The 16761-nt window shown below is 40.5% G+C and overlaps 1 protein-coding gene across 1 annotated transcript in view; it reads right to left on the minus strand.

The window, feature by feature from the left end:
- The window catches only part of GALNTL6 (polypeptide N-acetylgalactosaminyltransferase like 6), a gene marked incomplete at both ends in the record, with an annotated part of 1095032 nt that overhangs the window by 191114 nt on the left and 887157 nt on the right, over positions 1-16761 (minus strand). Inside the window, 2 exons of the mRNA XM_082625207.1 lie at positions 511-694; positions 4151-4336. Of these exons, the coding sequence (XP_082481333.1) occupies positions 511-694; positions 4151-4336 (370 nt within the window). The remainder of the gene's footprint in view (positions 1-510; positions 695-4150; positions 4337-16761) is intronic.

Here is a 16761-nt window from a genome sequence, read left to right on the forward strand (position 1 = left end):
CTCTGGATCTATCATTTGATTGAATTCCCCAAGTTTAAGTTCTGGGAGCAGCTGCTCATCCAAAATATGGCCCTCCTTTATAAAGAAGCAGTTCCCAGCAGGGCATGGAACCTAGGCCTAAATACTGGTTCATATTTTATATCATTCCCTAATAAAGAAAAGTAAAATAGTTAATTTAAATAATCCTTTAGGGAAAAGCAGAAAGCAGAGGGAACTGAAAATGAGGAAAGAACCTCTAAGAGAATGGCTGAAAGGGACTGCATCCCTTTTCTGGGCATTTGCTGTGAACTCTGCCTTTACTGATTCTCATACCACACACGCCCTCTCACGCTCAGAAAGTTCAAGAAGGTACTCAGCACAGCTTGTGATTTTACACCACTTGTAGGTCTGACCTTTCCCCAGTGTTTTGCCACCCGTTTTATTCCATTTCATTAGAGATGGGTCTCCAGCGGACACACGCCTGAGTTACCAGCCCCTTCTCCCATGGACCCTCCCTCGGCTGCTACTCACTCAAAAGGGTCGCTGGGATCCGCCCTCTGCAGCTCTGGAGGGATGGGGATCCTCTTGTAGTACATCTCCCAGTCAAAGGCGCCACGCATGGCATCCCCGGCCTGGGCCTCGTACCCAAAGTGATTGTGGTCGATGACATCGATCATGGGGCACACGATGGTTTTGTGGTTGAGTGCAATTTGGTCTGAAAAATGAAAGCACGGAACAGGAAATGACACGCCTGCCCAGGTCAGCTCTCACTTTTCTGCCAAGAGAAGCCCTTCCTAACGCATCGTGCTCGCAGTCTGGTTCCCTGTTGCCTTCAGAGCACTTTGCAGAATCTCTGTTTGAATGCTGGGTTTCACGTGATGGGACAGTGATTAGGTGCAATTAGAGTTGTGGTATCTTCCTTGAAGAAGGTGATGTCCCAGAGATACCTGTCGAAGAGCATTTAGCTCTCCCTCTGTCACAGTTTTGCTCTGACCTGTCCCCAGTCTGTCATTTTACAGTGCACCCAACATGCGTGGAGTATAAACAGTCCTTGTGTTCCTTCAAGCATGCAGCTAGAGCCTGCTGAGAAAATACTGGCCTGCTTTCTGGAGGTTCCAAAATGTAAATATTTAACTTCATGGGTTTTTTTTTTAGCATCTAATCTTACAACGGCCATGATGGCTGTCCCTCCACCGCCCCCCAAAGGCTGGCAGATTATACACAGAATTCTTTGCTCTCAGGCTTACCAGGGATTTTGCCAAGTCCTATTTTGCTACTGTTCTTTAATATAGACTCTGTTTATCAAAGCTATACATTTTTATCTTCTCTCTTCGTATCTGAAAATATGTTAGATGGCCTGATACTACCGCTACTATTCGATTCTTGAGCAACTACTAAGTATACTCAGGCTGTTCCTAACCCTCCTAGCAACCCAATGAGGCTGTTCTTATTGTCATTCCTAGTTTACACATGAGAAACTGAGCTCAGAGAAGTTAAATAACTTGTCCCAGGTCGCTCATCTTTTGAGGGCAAGAATTAGGATGCCATCCCTGCTTAATGGTCTTGTGCTAAAGTCTGGGGTCTTTCCAGTTGGCCATGGTGCTTCTCTGAGGCAGAAAGGAGACTTATTTTCCAGTTACAGCTCCAGCTCCTCCCTTGTAGATGTTATTATGTGAGACCTGAACAGCCAGTGCTGGGAAGGGCATGTACAGGTACTTTGGCTGACCTAGAACAGCTACATGTGAAGTGTTGTCTTCCCAACAATGTGCATTTCTTCAGTATTTACTACAACAAACTAATAGTGTCAGACAGAACTTTTAAGTGCAAACATCTGCTTTCTGGTTCTTTGGAAGACCTTTGGATGTGGCCTGTGGAATAAAATACATTTAAGTATCTTTAAAAAAGAAAAGACATAATTTAGAAATAATGAGGTTTGGCTATTTCAGCATCATTATTCTGATGACACTGATAAGGCAGGGCATGGAAATGACAGAATCCTATGGAAGATCTCCCCCCAGATCTACCTTTCTCTCTCCGTTTCTTTTTTTTTCTCTTTTCTTTCTTTCTTTCTTTCTTCCTTTCTTCCTTCCTTCCTTCCTTTCTTTCTTCTCTCTCTCTCTCTCTCTCTCTCTCTCTCTCTCTCTTCCTTCCTTCCTTCCCTGTCTTTTTCTTTCTTTCTCTTTCATTCATTCATTCACTCTTTAAGTTAATCCCACCAAGGGCTCTGTGGGCATCATTTTCACCTGGGCAAGCCTTGCAGTGGGCTTTAATCTTTATCTAAGTGGCGCTCCCCCATAGATGTCTTTGACAGAGGAGACCATCATTACTGTGTCCAAAATATTTCTTCTATCACCTCTGCAGGTATTTGAGTATTAAGGTTTCAGTGACTTTCTTCAGTCAAATTCAGAATCAGGTTGATTTACAAGTTCCTTGACCAACAAGGAGTCCCAAGGTGACCTGAAGAGAATGAGTCTGTTAAATTAACTGTCAACTTTCCCTTCAAATTTCCTCTCAGCTCTCATCCAGTAGCACCAGCTCGGGGGTGAAAGCAGCATGACTAATTTTTTATCTAAGGCTTGTGCCTACATTTCAATTTCCAGGGATCAAACAGACTCTTAATGGGAAATTGAAATTCAGGTAAAATCCCAAGGTGAAAAATGAACCAAGAAACTGTGTGGCTCCACCTTTTTTTTTTTTTTTTTTTTTCATTTTGGAGGATGTTTCACGACACTGATAGAGGAAAATAAAAAAAGATAGTGATCCTGAGCGTGAATCATTTCTTACCCATCAGGCCTATAGGAAATGAAATGCTTGAATGAGAAAAAGTGGGCTTCTCTGTCTTTTCCCTTTTTTCCTATTTTTTTTCTTGTTAGATGCATATGAACAATCAGAGCCTTGATAACTGGCATTTAGGGCTTGCTTTGGTTCATAAATAAATTAGGCCTTGGGCTGACTTGAGTATTCAACACCATATAGGTCAAATTCCGCTTAAGGGAAACTGATGGTTGCTGATGAAACTCTAAATTGCTATGTCCTTGGACAAGGTACTTTTAATTAAAAGCTCAGAGGAATCTCTGGCCATTAGGAGCATAGAAACATCCCTGTTGATTAGGGTGTCTGGGTGGTTGTCTGCAGGGGAGAGTGTGGCTCTGAGATGTGGTGGAGCCTTAGTTGCTGGTCATTTCCTGTTTCAAATGCAACACAAGTTCAATTGATTTTTTTTCCCCACATCGTTTACTAATGGAGCTTTGCTGCTTCTATCTGAAATCCTGCACGGTTCTCAATAGAAAATGATTCTTTCTGAGGCAGCTATTGTGAAGGAGGTTGTTAACTGGCTTTAGCTCCAAGGCCAGGGAAATACTTACAATAAAAGTTGATTTAGTGAAATGTGGAAGAACAGAAAGGAACTCAATATGTGCACACCAAGAACTTTTTAGAAACACACTTTTCCCCTCAGCCTTACAATTTATTCCTTAGCTACTCCTGGGCTTTATCTCTGACTTAATTGTGAAATTAAAGATACTGATGCTTGGACTGAACCTCATGCAGGTTTTCGAGCTTGAATGGTTTTCAGGACTTTTGTGTTTCTAGCAGTTCAAGTGATAGTCTTCTAGTGATCATTTAAGATGTATCACCTGGACGGCAGCTCTGAGTGTTTGAGGGACTGTGTGTAAACATGATGGGGGGGTCGTATATTTAGGGAGCTGAGCTGGTGCCGGAGTGGAAAAGAGAATGGCCTTATAAATCCTAGGAAAATGTCAGTGCGCTTGTACTTTAACTGTGTTCTGGGGCTGAATACTTTTCTCATCTCTTAACAATCCTATAATACTTGCTAAACTCCGTGTGTGTGTGTATTTTAATCATACTGTGCTTATAGGTAGTATCATGAATACTTTTTCCTTTTAGTGTTTACTCAGTGAATGTCTAAGATAAAGAAATCAAACCTTTTCAAACCTTAAGTTAGACTGCAGTTGGTATTACGTAAAATGTCCATTTCAATGTGGTTTTCTAGTTACCTATACGTCCCGGCAATAGTTAAGATAGAATTCACCGCTCCCACTGCAAACCTCGTAAAAGGGGTCTCTAGCCTTTGCCGATGGCGGATGACACAGAAGCGCATGGCACCCTCCTCCACCTCCCCCGGAGGCCCCAGGGGCTGAGGGTCACTCACTGAGGAGCGGGGGCAGCCAGTTGACGTTGACCTCGCAGTGGGAGTCCAGGAACGTAAGGACCTCGCCTCTGGCCATGGACGCCCCCAGGAGTCGGGTCCGGATCAGCCCTTCCCTTTTCTTGGTGCGAACAATCCTCACTTTGGAAAACCGAGCCATGTATTCTTCCAACTTCTCCTTCAGGTGTTCTGGGAAGGAGGGAGAAGAACGGGTACAGAAAGAACACAGGACATTAGCTGTAGCAGAATTACTCCCAGGTGTCTGTGTGTGAACAGTGAAGCCCAGCTGAAGCCCATCTTCTCCTCGTCTCATTGCAAGGGGAAAGACTAGTAAGATTTCATGCCTAGAGGTCTCTATACCTTACAAGTTGCAGAAGGCTCCATAAGATGCAAACGCCGCCCTTTGGACACTGACCCGCTGACACTCCACCTTGTGGTTTCTGTGGACCAGGGGCCACCAGCCTGCAGCCTCGCCAGCCTGCACCCAGGTGGGCGTCAGCCCTGGGTCCCTGCTGGTGAAGTCAGGTGAACATTCCAGCATATGGGCTTTTGCCAACAAGAGGGCCCTTTCTGGCAAGGCTTTGCCTAGTGTTCTCTGTGTTGAACATACTGCATGTAAAACCACAGGAAAGAAGAAAAATACCTCTCAAATCAACAGGGACCAAACAGATTGTTCCCCCCGTGAGGCAATAGCAAACTGGCACGCAAGTTCAGCCCCTGGCTCCTGAGTTGAGGTGGCAAGTGACTGATTTGCTGTGAAAATTAGATGTGAAGAGGGATAGGCCGATGAGATGCTACATAATCACTGTGGACTTAGGTCTTTAAGATGAGAAAACAAAAATTTGGAAATGTTTCTTTGCTTAATTAAAAAAAAACAGCGGGAACAAAATCAAATCAGATAACTTATTTACAGACTAAAACATTTCCTACTGGCTGTAATAAAATGCATTAATCTCTCAGTTCTTTTTTTAAGCCAAATACGTGTGTTTTGGTGGCTTGCTTTCTGTGGGATATATACTCATCTCTGCTTTCAGTCTCCTGCCTATAAAACATTAGGAAGGCTCTCCTGGAGTTTCTAACAAGCATAGTCTAATATTAATTGAAACAGAATCTTAGCATGATGTTTGTTCGGTAGGTTTCACTTTCAAACGTTCTCTGCACGTTTGCAATCAAAGACAGTATTATTATTGTCTCCTCCTATGATCTGTAACGGTAGGGATTCATGGAAGGGTTTATGATCTCTTTCCTGCTCTCCCGTTTAACAGATGTCAGAATTACTCTGCAGTGGAGTTTCTCTGCGTGCAAGGGTTTACCCTTACTCTTTTTTTTTTTTTGGTGCGCCACATGGCACGCGGGATCTTAGTTCCCCGACCAGGGACTGAACCTGCACCCCCTGCATTGGAAGCGTGGAGTCCCAACCACTGGACCGCCAGGGAGGTCCTTATCCTTATTCTTATTGCTTCTGATTATTGGTGAAGTGCTTAAAAAATTCTCAATTTCCTTTATTTTTCTTGACTGCCCTATAAATATGTTTTACCAATGGGTCAGTTAAAATATTTCACATTCTAATTTTTACTGTAAAAGAATACTGGTGGGGTCTTCCACAAGAATATTTTAGATCAAAATATGCCCCCCTCTATTTTGTTTTTCCTGTAATGAACAGAGATCTGCAGATCAGACTAGAGTGCAAAGTTTACAGGATTTGGAGTCAGGCCAGACCTGGGTGGGAAGTCTGTGATGATGAAGGATGTGAGTAGGTGCTGCAAACTCCCTAAACCTGACTCGGGGGGAATCTTTGTCCTCTTAGAGGGTGGAGGAGGGTCAAGCTTTTGACTACAGACCTGACAGTGCTCATTCAGTAAACATTTATTAAGCCAATAATTGGAGACCCCAGTAAATCACTTGTACTAAGGAAGAGAAACAGCATTTCTTCTTCTTTTTTAAAATATTTATTTATTTATTAGGTGGCTGCATAGGGTCTTAGTTGCGGCACGTGGGATCTTTTGTTATAGCGTGTGGGTCATGGCAGTGCGTGGGCTTCTCTCTAGTTGTGGCTCACAGGCTCCAGAGTGCATGGGCTCTGTAGTTGTGGCGTGTGGGCTTAGTTGCCCCGTGGCACGTGGGATCTTAGTTCCCCGACCAGGGATTGAACTGGTGTCCCCTGCCTTGCAAGACGGATTCTTAACCACTGGACCACCAGGGAAGTCCTAGAAACAGCATTTCTAAATAGCTGAAGGAATGCCTTAGAATGCAAAGTCTGAAAGATGAAAAATATAGACTTTTGTATTTCTCAGTGAGCTTTGGATAATTCATCGTCTTCCGTTTATTGCCAGTTTAAAGCGAAACAGTTTTGGCTAGCCATGAACGAGCTGGTATGAGTTGATGGCTGTGTGGTAGAGTCTCACCTAGGAGGCTGGCTGTCCCGTGTCCCTCTCTGCTTTGAGCCAGGTGTGCTGTGACCCCTCCCCTTGGCTCTCCTCCCCTCTCCACTGTGTGCAAGCTCCAAGGAAGATTCCCAAGGGCTGTACAGCCCAGTGCCGCCTCTGAGGGAGCCTGGAGCTTACTGTCTTGTTAGGGAAATGAAGCAGAGGCCCGCCATCCAGGTGTGCTATCAAAGGCATGATACGTGATTGGTGATCCATACAAGGGCTCTGTGGGTACCAGTTGTGAAAGGCCTGTGTTCTATTAGGACTTCGCACAGTAATCAATGTTTAGGAGAACTTTATAATCTCATTCCTGTAATGTATTCAGTCATTGAAATCCTTCTGTGTCACCAAAATACCAACAAGAATCACTCTCTAAGTTTATTTGTAAATCAGTTGTTTGGACCACAGGACATACCGTCTCGTGGAAACAGTGTCCCCACAGTCGTAGGGGACTGAAAATAGATCATGCACATTTGCTAAACCCACCCAAACAGTGTTCTTCACTCTTTCTTTAAACCTCACGGTTCTTCTGTCAAATGTACCACTGTGGGTACCATCTCGACAATCTGAGTGCATTCACTGCTTTCCTCTCTGACCCCTAAGGACTACAGGAGTCTCTTCTGGGGGAGAGGAAGATTAATTCTCTGGAGCTGCGTACGAGAAAGTGCTTCTTTCTAGAAGAGATTCGCCTCCCACGTGTCCCAAAGCAAGAAGCAGGGGGTTGTCGGTCACCCGTGAGGGATTGTCCCAACTTGGGATTTATGCTTCCACACTTTCTAGTTTATAGGAAACTCTCTGGAACTTGGTGGGATCGTCTCTACATGTTGCCTTTCCCTCTCTGTACATTTTTTGATTCTGTGTATTTTTCTTTTATCAAAGCCCATTTTAATGTACTAAAAAGACTGTCCGGTATGAATTAACTAATCTCAAGAGGTTTGACCCCAAAGTGAGTCCATTAAGTGTTCAAATCAATTCCTCTAAGTTGAACTTTGCAGTAATAATTAGGTTGCTTTGACTCCGAAAAATGTTCTAGTTGACTGCCCCTTGGAGGGGTCCGTTGTCTCTTAGTAGTTCAGTTGTAACATCTAATTAACCATAGCTCACAATGAAGATGGGTATTCTCCACCTGATTAGCAAATTAGGCTCTCATACAAGGGAGTTCCTGGGAATGGTAGAGATGACTTTAAATTAAAAACAGTTTGCATTTCTTTTGTATGAACGGTTTTTAGATTCATTTCTAAAATATTATTCAAATGATTTTAAACATGATTTTGTATTTTAATTCAAGTACAGCATCTTTGAAGATACCTTTTGAACTCATCTAATTTTAAAGAATAACGAGAATGTATGGTAGTTTTATAAAGCAGACATTTTGTTAAATAAATTTATATTTATTTATTTACGTCTTTATTTTGGCTGTGTTGGGTCTTCGTTGCTGAGCGGGCTTTTCTCTAGTTGCGGCGAGCGGGGGCTACTCTTCGTTGTGGTGCACGGGCTTCTCATTGTGGTGGCTTCTCTTGTTGCAGAGCACGGGCTCTAGAGCGCAGGCTCAGTAGTTGTGGCATGTGGGCTCAGTAGTTGTGGCTTGCAGGCTCTAGAGCTCAGGCTCAGTAGTTGTGTTGCACAGGCTTAGTTGCTCCACGGCATGTGGGATCTTCCTGGACCAGGGCTCGAACCCATGTTCCCTGCATTGACAGGCGGATTCTTAACCACTGAGCTACCAGGGAAGTCCTAAAGCAGACATTTTTTTATTGGCTAGGAAACATCTGTAGAACCATTAACTTTTTTTTGTTTGGTTGGTGGCCCTAGACTAGTGGTGGGTATATTACTGTTAAAATCCACTGAGTGGTACCCTGATGACCTGGAAGAATTAATATAATTTCATACACGACAATTTCTGCCCAGGGTTTATTGTATCATTGGGAGGTAATAATGAAATGACGAGTTTTACTCAAGTGAAATTTCGGTGTCTTGCTACCGTGAACATTAAATGTAGCAGTTTTCTGAATGTATTTTTCCTTTTTTTCTAGAGATTTCAGTTATGTGCCACAAACTGACACTATATTTAGTATTTAGGGTAGCAACTAAGCACTAAAAAGTCACCTTCAATGATTTTTAGTCCAGAGCCAAGGACATGAGTTGACCTGTTACTGACTGGCCCTATGCCTTTGGTTAAGTCACTTCAATTTTCCTCACCTATGGAATGTGATGGGTTGATCTTAAATATTCCTTCCAGTTCTACGATTCTGTGATTTCTCGTCAAGTTTTACTTATGGCATAGATCTTATCTATCAAGTATTTCATTTTTCCTAAAAAGCATCCTAATTGTTGGTCTTTTGGTGTTTCTTTGGGCTGTGTGTCACTTTGGAAAGCAAGAGTTAAATCAAAATAAAGCTGAGGGCTTCCCTGGTGTCACAGTGGTTGAGAGTCTGCCTGCCGATGCAGGGGACACGGGTTCGTGCCCCGGTCTGGGAAGATCCCACATGCCGCGGAGCGGCTGGGCCCATGAGCCATGGCCGCTGAGCCTGCGTGTCCGGAGCCTGTGCTCCACAACGGGAGAGGCCGCGACAGTGAGAGGCCCGCGTACCGCAAAAAAATAAATAAATAAATAAATAAATAAAGCTGACACATATCAGACATTTGGTCAAAAGGCAAATGCCAGGGTCTTATCTTTGGTCAGTACAGCATCTGTCTAATCTCCTGCAGCTCCCTGTCTATAAGACTGTCACTGATATAAAAATCATGACCTTGAAGCACTTTAAGTTCATCAAAGACCTAGGTCTGTTCAATAAGTTATGCTTATTATGTCAGAAAAATAAAGTAGCAGAGTTTAGACAGCTTTCTAGTCTACCTTTGAGAGAGTGTTCCCAAGGGGACAGGGCATCTAAGTGACCATCAGTTTTACAGAGCAAGGCCAGGGTATCCCGAGTAGTGGACTCACCAAAGGCTGGACGAACAGCTGCCCTGGGCTCAGCAGCTGGAATTGTTGCCAAGTTCCTTCTATCTCCTTTGAATCCCCTAATTTAATCTCAAGGACAGAGCAAGAGGGGCAGGAGACCCTACTGATCTGGAGATACGAGTTTCTATATCTAAATACATATTATACAGCTGAAATTTCTTTGATATTTATACTCTGGTGTTGGTAGATAGAGTGTAGCAGAATATGACCTTAAGAGCATATAGAATATATGTTAGTTATTGTGGGTGATACCTGATGATGAAATGAAATGTGTTATAAACACACAGAAATATACATACCTTAAGCCTTCCTGGTTCATCCTTTTACAACGAGAATATACTCTTAAGTATTCTGGATAATCTGAGGTCTTATCACAGTGACAAGAAGTACTTCACAATTGGAGACTATAAGATATTCTTCCACTTCCCAATCTACTTGACACAGGCCATGTGTATATTTTAATCCCAAGTGGCAGTGTTAAGGATAACTGTCTACTTAGCAGTGTAGAGACATTTTCTATATTCTTTATACAGGAGAAATGTACAGATTTTATGTCTCTAGTTAACTCCAGAAAGCTGTCAATCTCTTTACGTCCTGGTTGACCACACTAAGTATGTCCCTTTTCATAGCATTCAAATATAAGCATTTCATATTATCTCTAGAGCACAAAAAATTCAACCAAGAAAGTATTAGAATTGCTGGAACTGTATCTAATTGCTTCTATTATGATTTCAACTGAGTTCTGTTTCCAAATGTCTTATTTTCTATTCTTTTAATGTACAAAGCATCTTGAGTCATTTGGGAAATAGCTGGGACACTAAACTTAAATAAATAGACAACATATATTCCAGCTAATATAAAAAAAAGAAGAGATAGAATGTCACCCTTTACAACCCCTAATGAGCTAATGGATCAAGCTCACATCACAAAAGGAGCCAGATCACCTGTTCTGTGCTTCCTGATGAGGGAACACATCACTGCCTATAAAACATTGTTGGCAAAGTGCTAAATCTGAATTCGGTCATGCCTATAGATCTAACTACCAACTTATAGGAAATAAAGGATTGATGAATATGTGAAACGGCACATCTGGGAGATAATCAGCAAAATCTAAACTATAGAGATATCTCCAGAGCGAATGGCTTGATTTCTTCAACAAATAAATTAGAAGAAGAAGAAGAAAAAAAGAAACGGAAAGAGAATCCTAAAGATTAAAAGACACTTAAGAGGGCTTCCCTGGTGGCACAGTGGTTGAGAGTCCGCCTGCCGATGCAGGGGACGCGGGTTCGTGCCCCGGTCCGGGAGGATCCCACATGCTGTGGAGTGGCTGGGCCTGTGAGCCATGGCCGCTGAGCCTGTGCTCCACAACGGGAGAGGCCACAACAGTGAGAGGCCCGCGTACCACACACACACAAAAAAAGACACTTAAGAAATATATCAAAGTAGAGGACCTAACGTGGATCCTGATTCAATGATACAGTTGAGAAAAAAAAAGAAAAAAGAAAAGCAGCCCCTGATGTCTGGGAAGTGGTCTGACCCTCACGGCCAGCCCATCCATCTGTTTCTGCTGGACATACCATCTTGCAGACCATCAACATCTAAAAAGCTCACTCTGAGGCCATGCTAAAATGAGACAAACATGATCACCGTGAAACTCACGATATACCAAATATTCCCCTCTTTCAGCTAAAATGTGTGACTTCTACGTTTTACCTTTTTTTTTTTTTATGTTGTGGAAAGGATTTGAGATTTGTTTTTTTCCCCATGAGACTCCCTGATTCCACTCAGTCATGGGAGGAGAGAACTGGATACCATTCTTCGGGGGTCCTTTGTATTTCTACATGTTTTGTGAATGAAGCAATGTCTACCATTTGTTCTGGATTATCTTTTCAAGGATGTTTATATAGCGAACAGATGGGGAAGACAGAGGTCTGTGTTTCTCGCAGGAGCAAAAGGCCGTTTTATTTACAGCCCTGGAAGGTGGAGATAGTGTTTCCCTCTGCATGCGTGCTGTCCATTCTACGAGATTTGAGTTCCCTCATTTCCGAGAGGAGGGAAGGTCACCAGTGAAGGACTGGTAACCTTTCATGACAGCTTTGGAGTTTTCTGACCAGGGCCTGGAGAGGAATCTAGGGAAAGTGGATGTTGGTAGTTACACGTGCCTGGCGTCCTGTTCTTACCCCCAGCACTGCCCGGCTCTGGCTCAGCTGAGCTCCACTCCACCACTCACTTTTTTCTTGTGATTTTCTCCTCTTGTTAAATCCTTTTAGTGTCTGAAAATATCTCTGATGTCACACACACATTTCATAGTGAGAAGCATTGAGCTTTGGTTACCTGTAGAATTCTGATACTTGTCTGTGATCTGCCCTTAGATCCTACATTCCCACACAGAAAAGAGGGATGGGATACATCTCAGCGTGGGGTCTGCTCTTGGCCGGTCATGTCAGCTGGACACCTGGCAACTTCTATGGGGTCCTCGTGTCTCTCAGTCTCTCTTTCTTTCATCATTTGCTTAAAGAACAGCTAATTGATTTGTATATTTTCAGGATAGCTTTAAATGTGTGACATGCTCAGAGGAACACAAAAGAAATGTCACAACATCTGTTCCTTCCCCCAAGGGTGTAGCCCCAGTGGAGTAGTAATGGCCATGAATCTAGTGCCCAGGATCATTCACGGAAAGCTTCCTTCTCCATGGTTAGAACTGTAAATGGGTTTACAGTCTTCTCTCTGGGAAACACTCAGATATCAAAGATTATTTGTATAATACCTTATGAATCAAGGCCCCCAAAGTGAAAAAAATATAGGTGCCACATACATAAAAGGATTAAGATCATTTTCAGAAAAAAATATAGTGTGTAAAAAGGAGAGAAAGGAAAAAAAGGAAAAATCCATAGTTAAAATATTTATTTTCTTCATCGTTTTTAAAATTTAGTGTATATCCTTAGAATGGATTTTGCAAAACAGTAAATAATAGACTACTTCATACAAAATATTTTGGCATTTGGGTAATAGCCTAAAAACTGCCTATACAAATGTGTACATACATAAATGCCTATACAAACATTGCATATCTGTGATGCAGCTTTTATTTCAGTTCATCTATCATTTGATTTTCACATTCATTGCTTATTTCAATTTTGAGAAGGTAATGTATATTTAGTTATAGTAGAAATATTTGAATTCTATTTTTCCTTTTCCACAGTATTTGCCTAAGGACTGTTTAAAAACTGGTCTTGTCTGATGATTCAGATATTTCTCAAATAATTCATATTTAGATTATATGATATTTTCCTAAGCATTTTATTTTATTATTTTAATTTGTATTGGAGTACAGTTGATTTACAATGTTGTTTTAATTTCAGGTATACAGCAAAGTGAATCAGTTATACATATACACATATCCACTCTTTAGATTCTTTTCCCATATAGGCCATTACGGAGTATTGAGTACAGTTCTCTGTGCTTATACAGCAGGTTCTCATTAGTTATCTATTTATATTTATTACTGTGTATATGTCAATCCCAGCCTCCCAATTTATCCCTCCCCCCTTTTCCCTGGTAACCATAAGTTTATTTTCTACATCCGTGAGTCCACCTCTGTTTTGTAAATAAGTTCATTTGTACCCTGTTTTTTTTAGATTCCACACATAAGCGATATCATATGATATTTGTCTTTCTGTGTCTGACTTACTTCACTCAGTATGACAATCTCTAAGTCCATCCATTCTAAGCATTTTATAGTTTTCAAAAGTCATTGTAATTAAAGGACTTCTGTGAATGAATACAAGTGACATAATCTGAATATAAAATTTATAGTTTGTAACTGTTCTGTTTACATGAACCTAGAATGAGACTGTATTTTCTCTACTCAGGCAATATAAAATTTTGAAATTCAAGATTATTTGCTTTGTATCATTTCTTCAGATGTTGTAACTTCTGCCTCAAAGGAAAACTATGTGAATGGAAACTGGGTAAAACTCAGAGGTCTTTTCTTTGAAATATTTTTGCTGAGTATTTTGAACTCACCACAAATTGATCCATTTTAATACAATAGAAACATTTCTGCTTTTTAATAATTCAGTAGTTTTATTTTATTTTAAACATCCTGTGTATTGCAAGGAATAGGTCATATAGTTTATAAGTTTTCATTTGCACCACATACATGATAATTTAGTCTAAATGCACAAATGTAGAAGTCTTACCATCAACATTACGAAAAGTTCAGTGTTATACTCTTTGACCCTGTAAATATTTAAGAATTTTGCCAAAATAGTGTTAGGCTTTAGTCTGTAAATATTAGAGAATAGTTTAATTCTAGAAAAACATTACACATAATGCACTCTTTTAAATAAAAAACCCCATATAAATATCATTTGAATTATCAGTGTTGACATAGGAGAAAATAATCTCTAAGCTCATCTAGATCACCTCTTCCTTTCACCTATTTAGTTTTTTTTTTTTAATTGTGGTGAAATGCACGTAACATAAAATTTACCATTTTAACTATTTTTAGTATACAGCTGAGTCAGTAGTGCTAAGTATTATATAATCAAAATGGTTGTCCAGTTGTGCTACAGACGGTTTGATCTTGCAATCTAAAACTCTATAACCATTAAATAAGTCCCATTTCCCCCTCTCCCCAACCCTTGGAAACCACCATTCTACTTTCTGTTTCTGTGAGTGTGACTACTCTAGGACCTCATGTTAAGTGGAATTATACAGTATTTGTCATTTTTATTATTGGCTTATTTCACTCAGCATAATGTTCTCAAGGTTCACCCATGTTGTAGCCTGTGTCAGAGTTTCCTTCCTTTTTAAGGATGAATAATATTCCATTGTATGTATAGATCCCATTTTCTTTATCCATTCGTTAATTGGCATTTGGGTTGTTTCTATCTTCTGGCTATAGTGAATAATGCAGCTATGGATATAGGTGTACAAATATCTTTTCAAGACCCTGTTTTCAATTCTTTTGGATATATACACCCAAAATGGAATTGCTGGAACATACGGTAATTCTATTTTCAATTTTTTGAGGAATCACCACACTGTCTTCCAGAGCAATTGCACCATTTTCCATTCCCACCAGCAATGCATAGGATACTTATTCAATGTTAAAGCCCTTGTGATCTTTTTGGTAAAATGTATATTTAAATAAATCTTGTTTTAGTTGAATGTGGAGGAAAAGTCTAGCCAAAATCTTGAGAATGACCTAAAAGTCTTGAAAACAACCAGAAAATTCCCCAGTAGTGACTCTTCCTAATTCACTGAATATCAAATATTCTATAAAGAAAGAAAAATCTGAGTACTGACAATGACAGATACTTTCAATGTAGAATACACCAGCTCTCAAATTAGGAAAGGAGCACAGATGCTAGTTTCAGGACTAAAATTGTACAAGAAAAGCCTCCAGCACATGTTTCTTTTTTTCTTACTGTAATATAGGCTGATCAAGAACACCTTATTTGAGAACATCCTAGTTCCCAGTCTAAACACTCCTTGTGGTTTAGAGTAAACAACATCTGATTACAGGCGTCTATGCCAGTTCCTCTCTGCACTATACCTGCCTCTTCCAGCCTCAGGCATGAGACCTGCAGGCTCCATCAGGGACCCCCAGAGCCCTGCCCTCTCTCAGCCTGAATTATCAGTTCTATACTTTGTACTTAATTATCTTAGTTAATCTCCTCACATTTACCAATATATCTATCTTCTCATTCTTCCCAGAAAAGTCACTACTTATCTTTCAATGATTCCTTTAATCTGTAAGCCTGTCAGAAATGCACATTTTATAAGATAATTTGTCGTGAGACATAAGAGGCTTTAAAAAATAAATTTAACCAAGAAAAAAACATCAAAAAGACCAGTATATTTATGCTTTTTTTTCCTCTAAAGCCCTTAAGGGTAAAAGTCCTGTTCATATATTTCACACTTTTCCAACTACTTCAACAACTTCTTAATATATTTTGCTGGATGCCAGGTTATGTGATTTTAAGCTGATTGTTTTTGTATTCCAACATTAATGCTACTGCTAACTATTGATTTATTTGTACTCACACACACATTCATACCTTGGAATAAGCAGTGTTTTGTGAGCTGGTTTGACTCCTAGCGATCATCTTAAAAATTGGGACTAAGTGAGTTTTTCCCATCAAAATAATGACTTTTCTGTAACTTGTTTTCCTAAGACAAAATCAAGTCGAGAAATACAAACTCTGGGCATAAACAATTCCAACGTCATATGAGCCCATCAACAAGGCTAGTAACAGGGTGACATCACAGCCTCCCAGTGAAATCAAATGCTGCTTGTATCAGATCAGCAAGCTACACAAGATCACCTTTGGATCCACGGGATTTGAAAATTCATTTATGGAATTTTCAGAAAACTCAAAGTTTTAAAAAACCAAAGCTGGGATTCCTGAGAAAGGGAGAAATTGATCTTCAGCAAGTGAAAACGCATAAAATTCAGGCAGAACAAAAAACAAAGACAAACTATAAGATGCCATACACCAGCACAGATATCCAATGGGAGAAACAGAATCTCTGCCCTTTGGAAAGTACTTTCAATTCTGCATTTCTCTGGAGTTGAAACAAACCTAGTATCATTCACACATACGTGCTACAAGCTATTTTGTTTTTCTTTAGTTTCTCTGAAGCATCTATTGGAATTACTTGGTGGGAATGTTATATGGGTAGAGTTATAGGGACCAGTAATCTCAAATTAGCATGTGTGTGAGTGATTGAATACTGTCACCCAATAACTGCCAAAACAGCCATAAAAACCTCTGGGGTTTGGCTTGACTTCACGATAAATAAAGACAAATTGGAAAGAATCCCTCTAAACAGTTAGTGTGAGAAAAATGCTATGTCAAAATTTAAATTTAGACGAGGCGAGAACTAAATTAAATATTTGGGAATTGGTCCTGTTCCCAAGGCTACCGAAATTTCCAGGGCCTCACAGTATTCTTGTACTGCAATATAGGAGGAGACAGGCAGGAAATGAGCTGTCTGCCCTTGTTGAGGAAAACTGACTTGCTAAAGGTATGTCCTCCCAAGGCATTGTTCCATTTCTTGATAATGCTATTAAAGAATGTAAAGGAGAGGGACCATAGAAGATATTGTCTTGGCTTTAAATTGAAAAAAGAAAATATAAAGAGGACCAAACATGTGTCTCATGTCCTTGAATGAAAAGAACCAATAGAATAAGTAGCAAAATATGACAAAGTAATATA

The sequence above is a fragment of the Mesoplodon mirus genome, assembly GCF_964341445.2.
Source record: "Mesoplodon mirus genome assembly, chromosome: 1".
In the NCBI taxonomy this organism is placed as follows: domain Eukaryota; kingdom Metazoa; phylum Chordata; class Mammalia; order Artiodactyla; family Ziphiidae; genus Mesoplodon; species Mesoplodon mirus.